The following is a 25115-nucleotide window of genomic DNA, read 5'->3' as shown; positions in this document are numbered from 1 at the left end:
AAGATGGAGCGATGGCGTAGGTCAGGACGCCAGACAACTTTTAGGGATATCGAATTGGTGGACCTCGGCGCAAAACCGGGACGCCTGGAGTTCCTTATTAAGGCAGGCCTAGACCAGATACCGGTTGTTGCGCCGTTGACGATGATGAAATTTCGCTAGATGGGTGTGCAGGACAATGTTAACTTTCTTGAAAATAGAAAAAGTATTTCATTAGATAGATTGCATTGCATGTTGTTTGTGTACATATTTATGCCGGCATGCCTGCACACCTTTTCCTATTGTGGCATAATTAGCACGTCCCTATGCCGATTTCGTGTTTCAACTTAAATTACAAAGGAAACTTTTAATGTAGTTTGCCTTAGCAGATGCACTTAATATGCAACGAGAGTAAACTTGACGGTACCTGAAGAGGAACTTTAATCGCCTTAATACTTCTCCATTCATACATATGAATATGTTTCCACGCCTGAAGGCATGGGACTTTCGTAGCCGGAAAGTATTATATATGCTCGTGTTGTTTCTGGTTTTCCCATTTTTCTTGTAAGTGGGTCGTGGGTGTGGCTCTTTTATGGAACAAAGGACCGTCCCGATTTCTGGTAAGCCATAACAATTGAACGTTCATCATGAGCGACTAATGTACCAGTGATTCAGTTCATATACGCATTTATCGATCTTTCTACCAATTTCTTTGCAGGCTCCAGTACGTTTCTTGTTTTATCTGATAAAGGCGAATCTAGTATGCATGAATTTTTATAATCAAATCGAAACGAAATAGGATTTTCTGAAAGCTTCTAATGAAATTTCTTTCCACTCTTTCTATTTTGCTATGTTGAAAATCGTAGGGTTCTGTTATATTTTTATTTCCCTGAATTCTATTCACACAGGTCGGAGCTTATCTTCCACACAATATCCATTCACTTCCGTTCACCTCTTTATGTCCCATTCTCAACACTCTGATGGGAAAGCTGCATTTCTAACGAAGTAAATGGAATCCAGCTAACAGAAGGCAAGAATAAACCCTTTTCCTTCGACATACTTATATTATCTACGGCAAAATATTTCCTTTTCCTACCCTAACTTCCATTCACATTCATAATGATGATGGCCTGACTCTGGGTCGGTTAACCCACTTAATGGGAAGACATGCATGCCTGCATGCATACTTTACGGCGCGCCACATAGCTGTTCGTTATTTTAAGCTTCTTAGGGTGTAGTTACATTAACAGCTAGCATTCGCCGTATGCCATTGTTTCCTACATTTCACATTGAAAGCTGTCTACAACCTCCATTTTACGCATTATTTAGCGATTATTCATAATGCGATTATTTAACTGGCTGTTAGGGTGTACGTATACCGTTATACACTGAGCTGTTATGTTCTCGTGTGCGGTGTGGATACAGTCCCTGCGGGTAATTGTTTTAAAGTCAATTACCCTTTAGCTTCTAGTTGTCTAAAGCAATATTGTGAAAGTTAAAAGCACAAATGGGCTAGAATTCCTTGACATAGAGGAGCTTTGCTGAACAACTGGCATGTGGAAACAATGACTGAACGAAAACCATTGGCGGTGGCACCCATGGCCACATATGTATATATGTTGTTCCTGGAATCCATCCGCTGCGTCATTCACCCTTGTGAACCAGCGAAGTTGGAGGAACTGATTATGTGAAACATTTGAGTACATTCATTTTTAGCCACAACATGTTCGTCATGGTCATATTCGACTGAGAAACGAAAAAAGAAAGCATAGTATTGTATGTTTCAGGTTGGTAGAACTAGCCTGCGGGCAACAAAGTTTAACTAGATATGTTGTTGGAAACATAATACTATAGCTTCTAAGGAATTAGAAATGTTTTGAGGATTACAGACATCAGGTTCTGTCAACTAGCCAGGATTCCGCAAAGAGTATCTCTTCAGAAGTTCCCTAGTTTAACAAACGCTTTTTATGGGTCTCGCTCTCACAAATTCTGCGGAATTAATTCGAGTATAGGCTCAATGGTAGGGCACTTTCTTACCAAACGGTTCCAGGTAATAAACGCCTTACCTGTTTAAATATCGTTTAGATTGAGTCCTCATGTGGAGTGGCTGTGTGGAGTTGCCAAATCTCCCATCAGGCGCGTCCCTTCGTGCGGATAAGGGAATGCTCGGCGAATGTGTCATGGCCATGCACATGCACCCATCCGGAGATGTGCGTGTATGGGCATGTTTATGCGCAGGCCGGGTAAGTGGGAAGTAAACGCCCACCCGTGGATAAAAATTGGCTATGGGAAGGATACCCAGAAATAAAACCAAACATGGAGGAGCAGAAGAAGAATGAAGTTACGGTGCAGGGCTTCGGAAACCCAGTGCCGGCGGTTTTTGGGAGTGAGCAAGCAGGCTCCCGGCCGTCAATATCCAACGACCGCAGTGCCTCAGTGTGGGAACCTTGGCTACTGTGGCATCTAATGTTACAAGCATACGGGAGGAACTTGAACTGGCTCCAGTGATGGATTCGTTCAGAAGGAGCTCGATTTTTCGCAGATCCCCTCCCACACGGGCACAAGCCCTCACGATCGCTACCCCCAGTGGGAAGCGTATAGCGGGAGTCTTCGATGAGGAAGAATCGCTGACGCCGATTCACCCGAGCGATGTTTTGGGCAATGATCAGTCTGGAGGTGCCTTTACTGCCCTCGGTAAAAAGATCATGGAGCTGTGTGAGTTTATAAAGGAGCGCAGAAACATTCACCAAAATATAAGGGCCATGATAAGAGGCATCCGTTTGACGTACGGCAAGGCCCAGGATGAACGAGTAGGGAAGTCGCCGATTGGAAAAGTGAACCAGGCAACTCAAGTAACGCCGGTTCAAAACACAAAAGGGGAGAAACCGGGGAAGAGGCTGCGCGAGAAGCTTAATGACTCAACAGGCCAGCAAACCCCGAAAAGAAAAAAAGACTCAACTCCCAAAAAGGCGGAGTTCATGAAAAGTACGTCTGAAGCTACCAGGGAAAATACTGCAGTGGCTACCTCGAGAAAATGGATCGAACCTTCAAAGGCGGATGCGGAAGCTTGGAGGAAGGTAGAACCGCGGAAAAAAAGTTATCGGAGGAAGATTAGACCGGAGGTGATTTTCATTTCCAAACGGGGCAAAGGGTCATACGCCGACATTCTCAGGAAAGTGAAGGCAGACCCCGAACTCACCAATTTGGGAGACAACGTCAGCCGCATTAGATGGTCCTAGAAGGGAGATCTTATGTTGGAACTTAAGAAATCCAAGGATGTAACCGCGGACAAATTCTTGAGCCAAATCGGGAAGACTTTAGGACAGGAAGCCGACATAAGAGCTAGCAGGCCGGAGATCACTATAATCTGCAAACATATAGATGAAATCACGACAAAGGAGGAGGTTCGCGAAGCGTTGGAGAAACAGTTCGATCTTGCCGGACTACAAGAGTCAGTGGTGAAAACGCTAAGGAAAGCCTATGGGGGAACACAAACCGCCATCATCAGCCTACCAGTGGAGAACGCACTCAAACTGTTAGCAGCAGGGAGAGTGAGAATAGGTTGGGTAATGGGTCGCCTTAGGGAACAGGTGGCGTTAAAACGGTGCTTTAGATGCCTTGGCTTTGGTCACATTGCGAAGTCATGCACTGACCCAAATGATAGGTCAAAGCAATGCAGGAGATGCGGAGTGGAAGGCCACATCAGCAAGGACTGCGGAGCTGACCCAAATTGTCTACTGTGCAAAGGAAAGGAGGGTGTGGACCATCGGCACATTGCGGGCAGCAGCAGGTGCCCGGAATACAGGAGAGCCCTTAGCACAAATCGCAGATGAGGTTGATACAAATCAACCTCAACCATTCCGAGGCGGCGCAGGACCAACTCGCGCAAACCATCCGCGAGAAAAACGTCGATGTGGCCATACTAAGTGAACCATACCGAAACCGCGGTGGTAGCGTTTGGGTCAAAGACCAAACGGGCCAAGCAGCGCTGTGGACTTGTGGAGAACAAGCCTTCCAGGAAATAATGGAGCACCCGGAGGAGGGCTTCATCAGAGCGAAGGTGAAGGGCATCCACATCTACAGCTGCTATGCTCCACCCAGCGCTATACTTTTCGAGTATGAGCGGATGCTTGCTGCTCTTGTTTTGGATGCAAGAGGACGTTGGCCGATCATAATAGGAGGCGATTTCAATGCGTGGGCTCTTGAATGGGGCAGCCGGATAACTAATGTTAGGGGACGTGTTCTCCTCGAAGCATTCGCGGAGCTGGACGTGGTACTGGCGAATGTTGGGTCTTCGTACACTTTCCGGGGAAGGGGCCTGGGGTCTATAGTGGACCTGACATACGTGAGTGCCACTTTAGCCAGTAGAATCGCTTGGCATGTCAGTGAGGACTATACTCACAGCGACCACCAGGCAATCTGCATAGAGATCAAGGGCGGATCGAGCTCGAAAAAGAGTTTTCGCAAAATGCCGGGTGGTATGCTTGGCTGGACAGTGAAAGCGTTCGAGGGGGACACGTTTTCCGCGGTGCTCAAATCCGACATATCCCTGAATGGTACGACTAGAGAGAAAGCCACCCAGATCACTCGATGGGTGACGGAAGCATGCGATGCTACTATGCCCAGAAGGCGATTGCTCCCCAGTAGGCAACCCAACTACTGGTGGAACAATGAAATCTCAAGTTTGCGAGCCGCATGTTTTCGGGCAAGGAGGCTTTGCCAGAGGCTCAGGGAAAAACCCGGTGGCGACGGTCGAGAGGAGGCACACAAGCAATTGCGTGGCCGCCTAAAGGAAGCCATTCGGAGGAGCAAAAAGAACTGCTTCAAACAGCTGTGCGACCATGCCGACATAAACCTTTGGGGCGAGGCTTACAGAGTGGTGATGAAAAGGCTGCGGAAATCACCCGTCCGCGCCTCCTGAAACAGATTGTTACCACTCTGTTCCCTCACCACGAAAATAGGGGAAGGCAAGTTTTTGTCCAGCCAAATGACGGCATAATACCGCCTGTAACTGTGGAGGAGCTGCGGGAAATATGTGGTAGGTTCGGTGACAACAAGGCCCCAGGTTTGGGTGGCATCCCCAACCGAGCTTTGAAACTGGCAGTGAAGACTAGGCCCGACCTTTTCGCCAACACCTTCGAAGCGTGCCCAAAAGAAGGAATATTCCCTGCCCAGTGGAAAAAGCAAAAGTTGATGTTGCTTCCGAAGTCTGGCAAGCAACCTGGAAACCCAGCGTCGTATCGTCCTATCTGCCTGTTGGATACAATGGGGAAGATGATGGAGAGAATCATCTACAACAGACTCCAGCCCATCGTCGAAGCCAGCAATGGTTTGTCGGAACGCCAGTTTGGTTTCCGACGCGCCCACTCTACGGTGGACGCAATTGGCATGGTGGTAAACCTGGCAAAAGGTGCACTGATTTCTGGCGGCTGCTGTGCCGTGGTGGCGTTGGATGTCAAAAACGCATTCAACTCGGCCAACTGGAATAGAATTAAACGGGCGTTGGCTGACATAGGTGTCCCCGGATACTTAGCGAATTTGGTGGAAAACTACCTCTCAGAGAGGACTCTCTGGTACGGGACGGATGAGGGCCCCAAAGAGTACATTGTCACAGCCGGGGTACCACAGGGATCGGTACTTGGTCCCCTGTTGTGGAATACCATGTATAATGGGGTGCTTGCTCTTCCCGTCCCAGAGGGGACTACAATTGTCGGCTTTGCTGATGACCTAGCTGTGGTTGTTGCAGCAAAACACCCAGAAGATGTGGAGGTTTACGCAACGGAAACAGTGAGAGCAGTAAAGTCCTGGCTAGAAAAGGCCGGGCTGACCTTGGCGGACGCGAAAACGGAAGCGGTCTTAATAACGAAACGCAGAAAAAATAACACTGTAAAAGTGGAGGTCGGTGGACATACGGTCGTATCAAAGCCGGCTATCAAATACCTGGGGGTAATAATTGACACCAAATTGAGTTTTAGGGAGCACCTAGAGTATGCATGCCAAAAGGCAGCCAGTGCCACCACGGCACTTGCAAAAATGTTGCCAAATATTGGTGGGTCGAAACATTGCCGGAGGTTGGTGCTAGCCGGAGTGGTGCGCTCCATCCTGCTCTACTCGTCGCCTGTGTGGGCAGAGGCGCTTGCAAACTCTCAGAGACGGAAGCAGGTGAACTCGGTTTACCGGCGGATGGCTTTGAGGGTTTGCAGTGCTTTTAGAACCACATCAGATGAGGCAGTATTGGTGGTGGCAGGCATGATCCCGGTTGACATTCTGGCCAAAAAAATGAGTGTCCTGTACAATGCAAGACATATGGAGGGGCATGCACAGCGTAGAAATGCGGCAAGGTCAGAGTCGCTTGATCTCTGGCAACGCAGATGGGACGAGTCTGCGAAAGGTCGGTGGACGCACAGGCTCATTCCCAACATTAGGGTGTGGCTTGAGCGAAAACATGGGGATACCAACTACCACATTACCCAGTTCCTCACGGGACACGGTGGTTGCTACAGGCAGTATCTGCACCGCTTTGGGTTGGATGATTTTCCGAACTGTCCCAGATGCGATGGCATACCGGAGGATCCAGAGCATGTGATGTTTCACTGCCCACGATTTGCGATGGAGAGAAGGAGCTTAAACCAGGTGCTGGGCAGGAGCGGGACCCCGGAGAGCTTGGTTACTAAGATGCTGGAGTCCGAGGAGAAGTGGCTTGCGGTTAGCTCCGCAATCATCCAAATGCAGGAGGAGTTGCTGAAAGAACAAAGAAGGAGGAAAGCTGCAAATAGGAGAAGGATGAGTGCCTAAGAGCAAACCTACCCCGCGAAGTAATACCTCAATGGGGGTCCCGCGGGGCTGGGGCTGGAGAGACCGGGGGTGGCTTTTAGTGGGTGTGAATCCCACACGCGCCCGCTGTTGTTCCGCCGTTCGGGCGGCGGAGCTGCGGCGAAGCTGCGGCGGACGTGTCTTTCTAAGATTTTCCACCTCTGTGTATGCACAAAAAAAAAAAAAACAAAGATTGAGTCCTCATGATCAGTCGCAGAAAGAGTTTGTGCAACATATTCGTAAATTGTTAGTAAGGTTTTGTGTAAAATCGAAATTTTATTAAAGTCGGTTTACCATCTGCCTGTCTTTCTAACTATCAGACGCACTTTCCTCAGAAACAACCACACCCACTGACATGCAATTTGGTAGGCTTGAGTATATAAAACAAGTCGGGAAACCGGAAGCTGGACGCTTCAGGTACGAAAGATTTTGTGTATTTCTTAGTACGTAGCACGTAATATATCCATATATTATGTGAGAGTATCCACTTTCGGGTGATATTGACATTCATAGTCTTCAATTTTCAAAGAAGCAACAAATTTGAGGTATTATAACTTTGTTAGTAATAGTGCGATTTCCACCAAACTTGGTAAGATCATGCTCTATATTATAGCCTATATCATTGCATGGTACTAGGATGAACTTAAGGGGGGTTTCTAATCAATTACAAAAAATTGTAGAAATATACTATTATTAACTTTATTTAAACAGATCAGGGTCAGAGTGTCCGGATAGCTGAGTGGTTAGAGCACAAGGCTGTCGTGCGGAAGGTCACGGTTCAAATCTCACTGGTGACAGTGGAATTTGTATCGTGATTTGACGTCGGATACCAGTCGATTCAGCTGTGAATGAGTACCTGAGTCAAATCAGGGTAATAATCTCGGGCGAGCGCAATGCTGACCACATTGCCTCCTACAGTCTACTGTAGTGTACCGTTACGGTCTTGAATGAAGTGCTCTAACACACTTCAAGGCCTAGATCCAATATGGATTGTTGCGCCAACGATTATTATTATATAAACAGATATGGGCATGGAAGGTATTTCGGAGCCCAGGCACCATATAGTGCCAGCTTCCTGATTTTTTTTCAGATTTTTCGGTTATGTGGTTTCTGAGAATGCCTCCCTTAAAGAAGTGATCAATTTCAACCCCCCGCACTCCGCATCCTTCCAACCAATGTCAAAACTAAGATCGGCTTTGAAAAGTACTAATCGAGACTTTTAATTTGATATCCCACATGACTATATTTGACGAAAAAAAATTTTGCACCCCCCTTTTGCATGTATGGGGACCCCCCCTTAAATTCGACATAAAAGGATGTAATTCACTGTATGCGTGAGCGTTCACAGTTCCCACCTTTCTACCAAATTTGGTGTTAATCGCTATAACCGTCTCCGAGAAAAATGCGTGTGACGGACAGACAGACAGACAGACAGACGGACAGTGGAGTGGCGTGTCAGCGAGAAGTACACACACAGCGATCATCAGGCTATCATCTTTCAAACCTAGCAAAGGAACAATTTGAAGCCATTAACACGAATAACGATGAGCTGGGTAACTAAGAAATTCGACGCAGAAATGTTCAAGGAGGTACTTCTGGAAGATACATTGCTATCGGGAAGCGCACAAAACAAAGTTTCACAGGTCGTGGAAAAATTGCAGCGGGCATGCGATGCCGCTATTCCTCGACGTAGCACTTTCCGAAGACGAAATCCTAATTTTTGGTGGAATTCCGAAATTGAGGAATGCCAGAAAAAGTGTCTCAAAGCTAGGAGACGCTCCCAGCGCAGAAGAAACCGACCTGAGTTCGAGGAGCTACACGTGCAATATAAAAATGCGAGGAAAAAATTGCAAGTAGCTATCGCAAGGAGCAAATCCGAACATTTCAAGCGGATGTGTACTGAAGCTGATTCCGACCCAATGGGGTGGCGCATATAGGTCGGTGATGTCATCACTAAAAGGCGAGCGCTCCCCACCGATTAATTGCCCAGAGTTGTTGCAGAATATAGTGAACACTCTATTCCCAGTGGATCTCAATGGTACAAGTCTGCCTGCAATACATTTAAATCCCGACGAAGTTCCGATAGTGGTAAATGAGGAGGTTCTAGATGCAGCAAAAAGATTGATTGAAAAAAGGACTCCAGGACTGGATGGAATCCCTAACATTGCCCTGAAGGTAGCCGCCAGGACAGCACCAGGTATGTTTGCCCAAGTTTTCACGGCATGCTTTAGGGAAGGAGAATTCCCCGAGCAATGGAAGGTACAAAAGCTAATACTCATTCCGAAGGCAGGTAAACCATTGGGTGACCCCTCCCCATATAGGCTGATATGTCTGGTCAATACCATTGGCAAACTATTTGAACGAGTAATATATAACAGACTGCTCGCTGTTGGGGAAAAGGAAGGAGGCCTTTCCGACAAACAATTCGGATTTCGTAAGACAAAATCAACTGTCGACGCAATCAGCATGCTGACTGGCTTGGCTCAGGCTGCAATAGAAGAAGGAAAATGCTGTGCAGTAATAACCCTCGACGTAAAAAATGCGTCCAATAGTGCAAAATGGAAAAAAATCATCGAGGCACTCGACAAGATACAAGCCCCGAAGTACATTGTAAGCATTGTGGTCGAGTTTCTCCTTGGGAGAAGACTTTACTGCGACTCGGAGGATGGGCTAAAAATATTCCCGACAACTTGCGGAGTGCCACAGGGTTCAGTCCTGGGTCCCTTGCTGGTTATGTACGATGGAGGCTAGTTATGTACGATGGAGTGTTGACGCTACGCTTACCGGACAACGTGACAACTATTGGCTTCGCCGATGATATCGGAATAACGGTGGTTGCAAAGCACCAAGACGAGATCGAGATCTATGCAAATGAAGCGATATGGGAGATCAATTCCTGGTTGAGAAATTCTGGCCTTTCACTTGCCGAGCATAAAACAGAAGTAATTCTCATTAGCAAGAGAAGAAAGAATACAACTGTGAAAATCAAAGTTGGCGGAAAAACAATTTACTCCCAACCATCGTTCAAATACTTGGGAGTAATTATTGACAGAAGACTCAACTTCAAAAGACACATTGAGTACGCCGCAACTAAAGCGTCTTCCATCACTACAACGATCTCGAGGATACTACCGAACATTGGTGGGCCAAGACAAAGTCGACGTCTTCTGCTCTCCAGGGTAGTCAGCTCCGTGCTACTCTACGCAGCTCCAGTTTGGGCAACTGCTCTGAATAACAAAGTGAACTGCCGAAAATTGGGAAAGGCGTATCGGTTAAGTGCACTCCGGGTATGCAGTGCATATCGGACAACATCAGGAGAAGCGGCATATGTACTAGCAGGGATGCTCCCATAGACATCTTGGCGAAGGAAAGTCGGCGACTCTACGACAAAACGTATGCAGCTGGAGAGTCTAGCGCATTTCGACGGCAGCTGGCACGGTGGGAATCTATCGAACGGTGGCAACAGCGATGGGACGAGTCCCAAACTGGTCGTTGGACATACCTCATCATTCCGGATATTCGGAGATGGTTTGAACGAAACCATGGGGAATTAAGCTACGAGTTAACACAATTCTTGAGTGGACATGGAGGTTATCGTGCTTATTTACATCGATTTGGTCACGACGAATCACCATGCTGCCCAAGATGTGGTAACGTGGCTGAGAATGCGGAGCATGTCATATTTGATTGCCCCAGGTTCACCGCGCACCGAACAAGAATGGAAGCGGTCGCAGACAGGCGTTTAACACCCGAAAACATTGTGGAGTTTATGCTGGAGTCAACGGATGCCTGGAACCAGGTTGTAAGGGAACTGCAAGCTATTCACCAACAGCTTAGGCAGGAAGAACTACGACGAAAACAAGGAAGGGAGAGAACCATAATGAGCCGCAGTTAAAAGCTGATCCAGCCCCGCGATGCAATACTTGATAGGAGTTCCGTGGGGAGAGTGGAATGAGAAGGAGGTGGTTTTAGTGAGTAAAAGTCTCACATAACTGCGTGGCAGGAGCCAGCAGTAGGTTTTGAACCTTTCCACCTTCCAACGCCGAAAAAAAAAAAAAGACAGACGGACAGACAGACAGACAGTAAACCGATTTTAATAAGGTTTTGTGTTTACACAAAACCTTAAAAACCAACGGATACAGTGTAATATCCATGCTTTTATGTGACTTTAAAGAAGGATCTCTATTAGTACCTTAAGTTCCAGATTTAATATCGGTTGGAAAGCAAGGAAGTGAGGGGTTAAAGAGAATAAGTTTGAAGTAAGGCATGACTCATTCTCGGAAAATGCAAAATTTTGAAAAAAAAATCATGGAAAATACAAATAGAAAATTAGTTTCCAAAAATATCTATATTAAGTTAATAATACTATATTTGTATATTTTAATGGAAGCTCCCCTGAATTCATTCTAGGGTTACAAAATTTTGCGGGAATGTAAAGCACAATCTACGGCGTAATATAGGAAAACTCAAAGATAATCTAACTAATATTAACAAAGGTATCGTAGGTCAAATTTTTTAGGAATTTCGACGAAATTTACCCCGCTCTCATGCAGCATAGAATGCCAATATCACATTAAAGTGAATAGTCTGGCATATTAAATTCGTATACACCAGGACTTACAAGATGCGTGGTTGAAAGAAATATTCTCACGTAACAAACACATAAAACCGATCGAAACCTTTCATTTGATACCCCACATGACTATATTCGGTGAAAAAAAAATGTTTACCCCCCTTTTACATGTATGGGGACCCCCCTAAATCTCTACGTAGAAGGATATCATTCACTGCATGTCTGCGGGTTCACAGTTCCCACCTTCTCACCAAAGTTCGTGTCAATCGGTATAGCCGTTTTTGTGAAAAGTGCCTGTGACAGACAGATAGAGAGGCAGACAGACAGACAGACATTGAACCGATTTAAATAAGATTTTGTTTTGCAAAACAAAACCTTAATAAAAACAGTTTATGATTTGGTACGAAATATCGGGGTACTAATTATAAATGGCGATAATTATCACGAGTGAAAATTAAAAAAAAAATTAACGCTGGGGACTGGTAAATTGGTATGAATTTGCCGCAAATCCGAATTATCGGAATTGCACTGTAACCCATTCATAACTTTTTAATAGTAACCAAAATGTTTTTCTTTAAAAGAATTAGCAGCGTTGATGCCCGTTTCTGGTCTTTGTGATGACTATATGGTGCAAGAGGAGCGTAGGCGCGTGGTCTCCGCTTTCTACAAAACCGCAGGGGAACTATGTTCTATACATAGAATCAACTCAGGTCCGGGGTGACAATTATACCCACTCTCCCCAAAATAAGTCAACCAAAATAATTTGGTTAAAAGCTCCGTTCGCTTGTTGAAACTTCTTCAAACTCGAATGCTATGTGGTATAATTTGCAGGTTCTCTGTCTTTCTGGTTTCCGAAGGGCTAGCTATGTTCGTTGGCACAAAACCTTAAAAATGTCGTTCTTCTGTCCTCTTGTTTATTTTTTTTGGCACTGCGATCATTCTCAAACCCCGTTTGATACTCTCCCCAAATTTCTGAAGTAAGTGTCCTAACCGTGAAGAATTGAAGTTCCTTAGATTCAGCTAAGTGAATGTTATTTGAATTTACTTTGTTTGCAATAGTTTCCCAAATCTCAAAAATTGACCATTAAAATGGATTAAGATAACACATAAACACACTCTACTCTCTCCAAAAATGTACATGAGTAGTTTATCACATCATGGTTGATTTGAACCGAATCTTCACCGATGCTAGGAGTTTACGGAAGAATCTCAGCGCAACCCACTGCTTCTTAAGATTTTGTATAGAACACCCCCCAACAAAGTATATGACCTGCGATTTCGTCCAGGGCAGAACCAACTCATCAGACGCTGCCTCATTTTACAAGCAGTTTTTGTCCTCTCTAAAATTCATACACATGTCGGGTTTTGAATTCATATAAGGGAGCAAATGCCGCCTTGTAACCACTTCGGTCACGTTCCTCCCAGGGCAGAGTTGAGGCAGCGTCTTGCCTCTACCCTGGACGAAACCGTAAGTCGTATACTTTTGGCAACTTGAGTGCTTGCTCAAGATTGAGGGTTTCGTTGACAACAATCATGAAAGTATGTTGCTTTCCAACTGGTCTAGTCCGCCATCAAATGGATAGCGGACTTACAAATCCTCCGATTCTCAAACAAAAGACTGGCACAAGTGTTTTGAAGTGCATTGAAAATATATTGAATAGCAAAATTTATTTTTATGCATAAAATCATGTAACTCACTGAACATCCTGGTATAGTACAGGGTGCGGCAGCATAACTTCCTTTTTTAAAATGCGCGCCACTCAGTTAGTTGATGTCATAGCGAAGCACTAGTAGTCTCGTTCAAGAGGGGATACTGTAAAGTTTTGTCCCGACACGGTTCAGTCGCCATTATGCGTTGGAATAGTGAGGAGCGTGCCTTTGCCGTTGAGGTTTACTTTTCAAGCGGATGTTCGGTTATTGCCACACAGCGTGCATTTCGGAGTCGCTTTAATTTAGCCCTGTTGGCTCCCGTCCCAGACCGCAAATGTTATCAAATCAATTGTTACATGGGTCACTACATTCAGACAAACTGCAAGTGCGACAAAAGGAAGAACTGAAGTCCCTCGACCCGTTAGATCACCTGAGAACATTGAGGCAGTGAGAGCGTCAATGATGCGATCGTCACGCGTTCTGCGCGCAAACACGCATCTGCCCTTGGACTATCCGATCGTTCTGTGAGCGGAATTCTTCGTGATGATCTTCATTTTCATCCCTATGAGATGGCGATAGTGCAGGAACTTTCAGAACGCGACTTCAATTCTCGGATGAACGCGTGTGAGCTTCTTCTTGATGTCGTTCCCGAGGGTGCTATTGTTTTTTTTAGCGATGAAGCCCATTTTCATTTGTGTGGGTCAGTTAACAAACAAAACATGCGCTACTGGGCTGACACCAACCCTCGAGAATTGCATCAAAAGCCTTTGCATTCACCCAAAGTCACAGTGTGGTGTGCAATTTCCTCAGCTGGAATTATTTGTCCCTGTTTTTTTGAGGAAAATGAGGTTACAGTGACAGTGAATTCGGACCGGTATGTAAACATGCTACAGAATTTTTTTTCCCACGGCTAGAAAATTTGGATTTGGGGGACACTTGGTTTCAACAAGACGGTGCAACAGCACACACTTCAAGAGCATCGATGGCTGTTTTGAGGGAACACTTTCCAGAGCGCCTTACCTCAATTAGAGGCGATTTGGAATGGCCGGCACGTTCTCCCGATCTGTCGTCCCCTTGTGATTTTTTTCTATGGGGTTTTTTGAAATCCCGTGTTTATGTGAACCGTCCAAGAACCCTACAAGATTTGAAGACCAACATCCAAGAAGAAATTGCCAACATAACACCTGCTATGCTAACAAGAGTCATGACAAACGCCAGAAATCGGTTTACGCAATGTATGGAGAATGGGGGACGTCACCTAACAGATTTGATCTTCAAAACAATGTAAATAAAAACTTTAGACGTGTACCTACATTATAAAAAATAAATAAATATTTTCCGATGCATACAATAGTTTTTATTGAGTTTTGAAAAAAGGAAGTTATGCTGCCGCACCCTGTATAACCATATATGAATACACCTATAATTCTCACAGCACAGTTTGTCAATTTTGTTTAAGCATAGAACATCTTCGAAACACTCATTTCTACTAAAGGAGGCTCTTTTCTTTCGGTGCTTTTTGATGTCATATCTGATAGAATTTCGAACTCTAGTTAGCTGCCAACAGGCTTGGCTATCGAAATTACGAGATTGACGGCGGCAGGTATTCCTTAACATTCGGTGAAGGAACTTTAACTAAATTTGCAGACGATCTGGCGGTTATCGTAGTTGAACGTGAAAACATTCATCTCATCAAGTTATGGTTACGAATGGTTAAACTGGATCTGGCAGATGAAACGTCAAAATTTATCATTAGGTACCTATGGTGGTGGTTGGTGTTAAGCCGTGTTTCGAGGCGCTTAGTATATGTATGAGAGCTGGAGAAACTAGAGTGAACATTGAAGGCATACCGATAATATCACTAAGTTACACTTAACTCAAGGGTTTACCCTTACTTCCATTTAATATTCAAATTGCCCAGAAATTAGAGCCTCATGACTTCACATCTTCACTCGTCAAGAAATAGGCATATAATGTTTATGGATTCATAAAAGGGAGCAAACAACGCGTCGTAACCACGTTGCTCCCAGGGCAAAGGTGAAGCAGCGTTTGATGAAATACCTAAACCCTGGACGAAACCGCAAGTCGTCCAGTGATTCAACTTCTGCTTATGCTGACAGCATCAAACCAATATGACTTTTGCGAAGTCGACCTTGAAGAATATGCACCTCGTCGAGTTCTTTTGATAAAGCTTTAATGAAAATAAAGAAGGTTAAGTAAAATGGCTAATATAACCTAAATTCTGAATGCTCCAGGTTTCACTAATCTCAGGCAAATTAATTAGCACCGAAGCAATAGCAAACCTAAGGAACATGTTGGGTACATGGAAGATGGAGGGACCAGCACATGGCCATTATCATTTCATAATACGTACAGTTTTGATAATTGAAATACTTAGGCAATTGTGCAGCAAAAACAATAATAATCGCTTACGAGTAATAATTCATTTGCGATTGTTCTCAACTTCTTTTGCTTTTTCCTTTGTCTTTCTGTCTGAGTTGCAAATAAGCTCTTTCGTCGTCGGATATAAACAAAAGGGTTAGTCTTTTGTTATTAAAATTCCTTGAAAGAGTTGCTCTTTCATTTGCTTTCACTTGCTGCCGAGCATTTTCATAATTCTCGCATAGAATTGATATAGGAAGATATGCCAGAGGCTTTAACTCTTGCATCACATCATCCCGTTTTCCAGAAATACAAAAGCCATGGAAATATAACTTCCGTTCAGGAAGTTGCTTTTGCTGTGGATTTCCCTTTTTTTAAGAAAACAGGGTGCTTTGTATAATATTTTAGTGGTTGCCAAGGGCAGTTGCAAGGTATTCAAAGTAATAAATCTATGGGTGAGGAAAATATGAAGATGTGTACTTCGCTCAATTGGGATCTTTCGAAGGCCTTTGTTTTCAATATATTTGCTCCAAGGTGATTGAATAATACTATTAATTTAACGTAGGATTTCCCTAATAAATTTTCAATTTTCAACATCCCGCCTAATTAGCTTACCTGCTTGCTGATGCATTCAAATGAGAAAAGTTTTGTTTGTATTTGTCCTTTGTGAAAAGCCCGCCCACGTCCTTTGTTTTGAACGAATGGTTTTCAGGGGCTTGTACTTAAGAACCTTTCAACTTTACAGTGGCCTTCGCTTTTATCTATGCATAAGTTGGCATAAGATGCGTCAACCTGATAAAATCTCCCATCTTTTGTGTGTGTTCTATCTCGATTATCCTTTAATTCACCCTGTATAAAGTTATGAATTATTCGTCTTCTTCGTGGAAAAGGCTCACCTTTATCCCAACCCTGCAATTGTTTGCACCCAGCTTTCAATAATTCAGGAAAGGATCTATATAAGTAAATTGAAGTGATAGCTCTTATCCCTTGCTATTTAACGTCTATCTTACTAAGTCCACGGCAATTGTTCAAAAACTTCTTTTTTCATCCCGTACAATTGGAATAACCCCGCTGCCGACGGGACACTGTCGAAAATTAAGCCTAGAATCTATTCTCGGCTCGAATCTTAATGAAAATCTTAATCCACCTTTTGCTCCTTGAGTACACCAGACTGCAGGATTATTCGCACTTCGTCATGAAAGCATTTACATAAGACATCTATCGTGTCGTCCTTGTAGCGTAGATACTTGCCGGGGTTTTATCAAATTGTTCTCGTTTTCATTTTCAATTCTCCGTCGTTCCTTTGCCGTGACACTCCATTTTCCTGGCGTTGACTTGACTAGGAAAAACAATTTTAATTTTTTTTGTTGTTTTCTCGTGCACAGGTACTACGTAGGTAGCGCAGTGAATTTAGTCGGAAGCTTATCGCCGCCGTGTCGTTAGGCCTTTGTCGATGGAACAAAGGTGAGTAATAAAAACATTAAATGCAAAGCTCCGTTAATCTTCCTTCGTAATAATTGAATGAGCATATTATTAAGAATTCGGGAAGATTTCGCGATAAACAGGAGAGATATGAATTATTAGAGCTTCCGAAGTGAATTGTTCTTTCATCCAAAATAGAAGAATCTCAGTTAATTCAAATTTGCCGGAACAGTATCCAGAATGATTATTTTTCTTAAGGGGGTCATCCCGTGTGTCGGGTTGGAGAAATCTATTTTTGTTTTGCATGAATTGTATCTATATGTAGTGGAGAATATGTGGGCAAAGGGATTTTTCGATATTCCGAGTCGTTCAGAAATTACAGTGTTAAACAGGTAAGGAGTTTGCAGCCGCGGCTAGAGTACTCGATGAGAAAGCGCATCCAATCTTTTTTACCTGTTAGTTTTTTACCTGAGCCTTATAAATTCGAATACAGGTATAAATATAAAAAGACGGAAAACCAATCAATTGTCTAAACTTATTTGCTGTTTGGAATAAAACGGATAATCCAGTCTAGAGTGAGCACTGAAAGGCTTTCAAGCTATACTCAGTTATATTTTGTTGTAAATTTTGTGCTGTTTGTGTGTTCAGTGATTTTTTTAGATGGATCGTACGAAGGGAGATCACTTTAACGTTCAACGTCATGCTCGCACTAAAAAACGAGTATTTCATGAGAATCGATACTTATCAGAGAAGAAAAAGGGCTTCCCATCAACATCAGCAAAGAAACTTTTAGCAAGCATGAACATGGATGTTCCAATTGCGACAAGTTTTGTATATTGTATATTGGATTTTGCTGGAGTTTTCTCCGGTTATTGTGCAAATTTCTGCAAATAATAAAATATACGTAGTAGTAAAAAAGGAATGCGTAGGACATGTCGAGAAAAGAATGGGAACGTGGCTCAGAAATGCAAAGAAGAATCACAAAGGCATTGGTGGAAAAGGGGCTGGAAAACTTACTGATAAGGTTATTAACGACCTCACTACATTTTTCGGGCTAGCTATTCGTCGACACGCAAATTCGATAAAAGGAATGAAGCAAGAAATTTGGGCAACTTTCTTCCATAAATGTTCTACAAACGAAAATCCTCAGCATCAAAATTGTCCATCAGGCGAGGACAGTTGGTGCAAATGGCGCAAAGCGGAAACTAAAGGTGAAGTGGATAATGTCCACCACGAGAAGGCACCTTTGACTGAAGAAGTTCAAACAGTCATCAAACCAATCTACGAAGATTTGCCACGAGATGATCTCTTGAACAGATATTTAGGAGCAGAGACCCAGAATAACAATGAGTTGTTGAAAGAGCCAGAATTGAAACCAGAGAGCAACAATCGGCCTTACAAGACTTTTTTGAAGAAACGGAGGGTGCTCTCCATAGACCAGTTATAGCAGATTAATGGTGAGTCAAAATTTTACTGTTGATAATCACATTTAAATTTTCAAATGCGTTTTTCTCGAAACTGCATCTTGAAAATCGGCTGCCACCATAGCTCAAAATCTATCCAACCATATTCTTCGAAATTTTCACGACTTCTTTAAAGCATATTTCTACGGTCCGCAAACTAGAATAATTGCAATCGGACGGGTAGTTTTTTTTTATTCATAAAAAAAGCCGTAAAAAACACCAAAATCCAAAAAATTTACCTTTTAATATTTTCTAATTATCCTAGTTTGCGGACCGTGGAATATTGTCCACATTGAAATGCCGTTTAGTTTTTTGCTCAGATGAACACAGCGCCCTCCAGCGTGGCAGCAGAAAAACACCTTTTTTTGGAGATGGGTGCATAAATTGACATGTATTCCAAAAACTAGCTACGATATCAAGCTGAAAAATTTATCACATATACTAGAGATATCAATAAACATGTGGGTCTAAACATTCGGAATATATACCGTGTTTGCCTAGCACACGTTTATATTCCAATTAACTGGCGTAATGTAAAGGCAATATTTATTCGCAATCAAAGAAAACCCAGCTATACGGACGGAAAAAGCTTCCGACCTATCAGTCTAACTTCCTTTCCGCCAAAAGGACTGGAAAGGGTAGGTAGGTATCAGTGGCGCTCCGAGCTGCCCAATTAGCGCTGTGGTGCACCGTTTTGATGCCACAAACTCCTATGACTTGCAGCTAGAAATCTACCTAAGGTCTCCAAAGAATGGTTTACCTAGTGTCCGCAACGTGACTCTAGCTAGAGCTAGCCAACCGCAGAGGAAGTGCGTGAGGGCCCCCCTCCCCTTTTCCGCAACTTCGGCAATGCGAATTGTAGGATATGCCGAGCATGGTCCCTATGGAACTTGACTTGACTTGCCACAGGTTGTAGGCCATCTAAGGCCTGCGGCTGTTAAGTAGTGCAAGTAGATTCCGGCTTTGACACTCGCCAGCGAGACACCGACTGTACCTGCCGAAAGACTGTCAAAAGCAGAACCCCACTAGGCCCACTCATTCATCTCTATATTCCTATGCCCGGGAACGCAGAGAAGAGTCCCTTTGAGTGTATCGCTCTATTCGCGCTGTTCAGCACATTTCAAAACTGCCCCACCAGCCTGTAGTATGTCGTCGCTGAGTACAAGACCTTAATGCCGCTTAGCTATCGGTGAGAATGACTATGTTACGCTTGGGGCTCGGATCATCCTCCAGCCATGGACAAACTTCCAGTATCGCCAGCGCTCCTGCTTGGAATACATTGCCAAAACCTGGGAGGCCATACGACTCGGATACTTGTGTATATTCGAGAAAACCCCCGCACCGACTCCACAGACCCTCTTTGATCCATCGGTGAAGAATGCTGTGTCATAACGTTGCAACACCTCCCCGGTTTTCCACCCTGCCCTGGTTGGAAAGTCCCATCAAAATTTCTTGCGAAATTCGGCTTGTGTGTGGCATAATTCCTGGGGAATGCCCAGATTTCCCGAGGTACTTCGTCTAGGATGTTACTATGGCGGTTGAGCTTCGCTGTCCACAATCCGATATCCTAATCTTTAGCATTCAAGTACGAATTTATTTGGCGTGGACCAATTTAGTTACTTCCTGATGCCATACAAGCGTCAAGAACCATTCTCTTCCCTGATCTCAACATTTTATTTTTGTTTTACTGAGGATATTACAAAGTACACTGTTCAGCTGGAGTCATAAAATCCAGTATTCGGATTTCCGAATAGACACAACAGAGGTCTAGACGTAGATGAAACGTATTATGGCTATTTACTTCCAACGAACCGCCTTTGATTGCAACCGCTATAGGTGGGGTATAGATAACTATACTGGTCCACAGTTTGATTCCCTGTTTTCAGTTAGCCCTTTTATCCATCACTATTCTATGATAATTCGCATAATTCGCATAATTGCATGCTGAGGTCGGGTATTTTGATTTTCGTTGTGTCCGTTTTACTCAAATATGGGCAAAAATCCCGAAGCTGATGTCATCATTCACCACATCGTTGGTGTATGCTTGGGGTTTAACCCAATTTTCAAATGTCGTCCATAGTTAACAACCAGAGAATAGAAAAATGGCCCCCTATTGCGTTCCTTTGCTTACTTTTCTGATGAGTATTAACATATTATTATTCTCTTAAGGGAAGCTGCACTGTGTCCTAAAAGAGCTGTTGTACCCCTTTTACTGATTATAGTGAAGTGTACCTAAACAAGTCTATAACCGTCAGGAATTCTAATATATATGGAATATGCTGGGGTGGCTACCAATTGGTTCAAAGTATGCTTTCCTTGGACGAATGACCACGGCACTCACTCTCTGCTCTGAGGAATCCGTGAGTGTACCAAGTAATCAATTGCAGGTTTAAGCTATGTGTCAGAACCATGCTTTCCCAGTGTACCCTGTTAGTTTAACGTATTTCAAACTTCTTATCGAAATGAAACCTCATTGTCATGTTATCCCTGGATGCCGCCTATAATTCGTGATGCCATCTAGAAAGAATCTAAATTTTCCTACGAATTAGGCAGCTTCCCGCCTCACTGGTGCTTCCGGACATTCTGAGATCCTTATTATTATTATTCGGTTAAGGGAAAGTCACACCGCGTCCTTGAAGAACTATTGCGCCCCTTTTACTGGCTATAGTGTACCTATCTAGTATCTCAAGCAGGCCTATAACCGTTAGGAACTTTAGTATGTTCCCTACTTCCAGATCCTTGCCTGCATATGTATGTGCAGATGGGCGGGATTCAGTCCCAGAAGAACCCCCAGTGATACCGTTTTGCATGTCCTTATTGTCCATTGATACCCACTCAAGGAGTTTGTGTAAATCCCTAGCTGTTCTACACCGTTCAGTTTTTTCTGTCTAGATTACCGCCCCATAGGTAATCATAGGCCTTAATATTGCAGTGCATACCCAAAGTAGTATCTTCTTGCTATAGACCTGCAAGTAATCAGAGCCCTCGTAACTTTCCGATAAGTGTTTCTTACATGGATCATCCAAAGTAAAATCACGTTTCTATCTTCATCCAGTCGTCCAAAATAATTTTCCAAAAAGGCAAAAAAAACGGCCTTCACACGGGATGACCCCCTTAAGCTCGCTTACATCTCCTGAGTGGGAGACAAGGTCGCTATGTTAAGAGAAAATTAAGGGAACATGATTTTAAAGAATACCTTCAAAAAATTTTTACATTTTCTCCAATCAGTCGGCTACGAGGAAGCTACCCAATAATAGCTCAACCCAAATGGAGCTTTAGCAGCACGAAACACACTAATGTTGTCCTCCCGAGAAATTCATTAATAGAGTGAAACTCATTACAGTGCCGACGTCAATTCATTCGCAGCCACCCGACTTGCAAGTTCTATAGCTTCCAATGGCAATCAACACAAGGAAGTGCTCGTTCCGAGGAAGGACGTGACCAATGATAAATGTTTGTCAACGCTCAAAGTAATGGGTCGCATATTTACACTCGATGGCAACTCATTACTTTTGTTCGGGCAGTTCCCGATTATGTTCACTTTTGTTCAATAATGACCGGTAATTTATCGCACGGACTCTATGCGGCCGAACGACGAATTCCCTGGACCATCGTCTATTCAATTCTGCAGCAACACATTGTATAATAGTTTTCTAAGGTTTCGGCACGACCGCAGTTATTCCTGCGCTTGTCCCATTGCCCACAGACTTCCATTGTTCACGTACCCACCTCACCCTTATCCGTGCCACAGGCAACGTCTCCGGCCCGCAACCGCTTGACCAATGCAATGGTCAACCTCAACATTGTTAAGATTGTGCCCGTAAGAATTTGCTTGCGAACTCACTATGTAGAAGCGCTCACAAAGGGCATGGCATGGTCAGGAGTTATGTGAATACTGGTGTCGGCGGCTAATCGCGTTTAGCGGATTGCATTATTTGCATCGTTCAGTAAACAAAACAAATTGCATATGTCCACGGTTACTGCTTTATGAACTAAGCATGGCAGCGACCAACGAGCAACAAATGTCGGAATTACCCGTGTAGGTGCTAAATGTTGCGAAAGATTTACGTGTAGGTACATTTGTGGGTAAACTGTTGCAAAATAGATGGGCCATCATATTTAACCTGAAGCATTATTCATATCCACTCGGCCATGAGGAACCTTCAAATGAATCTGGAGGGAGCACGAATGGTTGCTGGTTGTCGAGGTCCCACGTCCTTCCCTGCATAGTTAATGAGGGCTAATCAATTTCAAGAATTTGGCATTCTCTTCACAAATTCCCTCCCCAATAAAGAACATTTTAATTATTTTCCCATTATCGTAACCGGCTATCCGGTATATTAAAAAAGGGACCTGCGAGAATTCGAGGGGGGAATTCGGTTGACCATTTGCTTTGAGTGGTAGGCCGATCATCAATAAAATCCTCGTAGGCATATGGACTTAATAACATCTAATAAAACTGGCCACAATCTTTCAGCATTAAGAAGGAAAAAACAAAATTCACCATCATCCTCGGAATATTGACTGGAACGGGTCCTTTCAGCATTCCTGACAACAACTTGGAATCAAAGTTTCATAGCTGACGAAATACTTTTTTCTCGAGGGAAACATAACTTTGGGTTGGTTTTTCCCGTGTGACGAGAGATGAAACCGTACGTACAAGTTGAGTTTTCCCGGAAAGAAAAAATTGGAATATTAAATCAATATTGAATGTAAGTTCAGGGCAAAGCGGGTTGAATTGGGACAAATGCGAAAGTTTCACTTTTATTATGTATAAGGAAGTTTTCCGATGTGTCCTAGCTCGTGAAATCTGAATATTAGCGAAATTTTCGTGCTCAAATTTATAACAGCGAAATATTTTAACAGGAGCCTACCAGAGCCCAGACTTTAATTTGCTGTGAGACCAGATATGACTTTCCAATTTTGAGATTTTTCCGGGCAATTTCGCTGATATGGTCAACAAGCACTCCATATTTTATAAAACTGGAATAATCGACATTCGGTACAGTCAGAAAACCACAATTGAAAACGCCTTCCTTATATACGAAATAGTATCCGGCTTACTTGACATAGGTTCTTCATATATTCGCATTGTATTAATTGAGTCCTGTCATCAATTCTTTGGCTGGCTAGCTGGTTTAACTCTCATGTATCTCTACACGTGTACATTAGGGGTGCATCGATATTTAGTTTTCTACCATGAACTAAGAATTTTCTTTACTACGAATATTTGGTCAACTATCGATAGTCCTTTTCTGAATACATGTCGGTACTTCATTAGACTCTTCTGAGAAGCTTACAGAACTAAAATTTCTCTGCAGTTCTTATATATGAGTTAGCGAGTGGGACAAATAATATTTTCTTGCTTCAACAATGTTCGTCGCGGTATATACAACATGTACTTCGTTCTTACTTTCCCTTGGAATCATACTCACTTATTATTTTCCTAGTCAAGTAATGAAGTTGTAGGGGTGTGACAATGCTGTCATAAGTTGTCATACACATATCCGTCAACTGTCAGATCCTCTCTGTCAATCTACAGTCATAATTTCAATTCCGCGTGTTTGTAATTTGAGTTAAATAAAAAGTTTAATTGTTAGCTACAAATCGCGTTTAATTTACAAACGTTTACACCCAATAGCTACAGTGGTGACCCCGGAAACTATTTTCTAAAAAATTTTCCCAAAATCGCTATTCCTGAGTCGGATGCCGACAAATTCAGCGATGCTTCGGATGCGTTGCAAATCAACGAGGAAATCGCCGAAATTCGTAAAGTCAAATTTCCCGAATTTTGGAAATCTCGACCGGCGCTCTGGTTCGCCCAAATCGAGGCCCAATTCCTCGTTCACAACATTCGATCCGATCAGACCAAATTCAATAAACTCGTTTGTGAACTAGACTATTCCATTCTCGAACAAGTCGCCGATATCATCGAGTCCCCACCCGAAAAAGATCGCTACAACACAATTAAAACACGTCTCATCAAACAGTTTACTGAATCCGAAGGCAAACGACTCCGAAAATTGCTAAATGATGTCGAACTGGGTGATCAAAGATCATCCGGTTTGCTGCGCAAAATGAAACTGCTCGCAGGAGATAAAGTTGGATCCGAACTGTTACAATCGATATGGATGCAACGGCTTCCCGAAAATATCCGCGCTATTCTTGCCTCGATGGACAGCACCGATAACGACAAACTCGCTGAGATCGCTGACAAGATTTTAGATGCTCGTGAACCCCAAATCGAATTCGTACACCGAAACTTAAGTTCTGCCACACACGTATTTCTACGAGACGATCGAGTTCGTACATCATTATCGCCACCTTACTCAGGTCCGCATCCTGTTATCGAACGAATCACCAATCGTCTATTTCGAATTGAAGTTAATGGAAAGAACTTCAACGTCTCAACAGAACGACTAAAGCCAGCCTTTTTCCTGAATGACGAAAATAAAACTCACCAGGATCTTAAACGAACATATTTGTATTCCAGACCGCCACCGAAACACACTTATCCTCCAGCGAAAAGTCATCGTGACGGCAAAGTCACTCGGGGGAGAGTGATATAGGGGTGTGACAATGCTGTCATAAGTTGTCATACACATATCCGTCAACTGTCAGATCCTCTCTGTCAATCTACAGTCATAATTTCAATTCCGCGTGTTTGTAATTTGAGTTAAATAAAAAGTTTAATTGTTAGCTACAAATCGCGTTTAATTTACAAACGTTTACACCCAATAGCTACAAAGTCTATAGAGGCGAAACAGCATCCAATAATTTGACACGCTCTCCGAGTACCTTATTCGACTTCACAAATATCTAGAAGAAACTCAATA

At 43.4% G+C, this 25115-nt stretch overlaps 1 protein-coding gene across 1 annotated transcript in view; it reads left to right on the top strand.

Annotated features, from left to right (window-relative positions):
• The window catches only part of LOC119654163, a 28912-nt gene extending 4064 nt beyond the window's left edge, over positions 1-24848 (top strand). Inside the window, exon 2 of the mRNA XM_038059325.1 lies at positions 23880-24848. Within this exon, the coding sequence (XP_037915253.1) occupies positions 23880-24848 (969 nt within the window). The remainder of the gene's footprint in view (positions 1-23879) is intronic.
• The last annotated feature ends 267 nt before the right edge of the window (positions 24849-25115 follow it).

This window comes from Hermetia illucens, chromosome 4 (assembly GCF_905115235.1).
Source record: "Hermetia illucens chromosome 4, iHerIll2.2.curated.20191125, whole genome shotgun sequence".
In the NCBI taxonomy this organism is placed as follows: Eukaryota; Metazoa; Arthropoda; class Insecta; order Diptera; family Stratiomyidae; genus Hermetia; species Hermetia illucens.
This window is presented reverse-complemented; position numbering and strand designations above follow the sequence as displayed.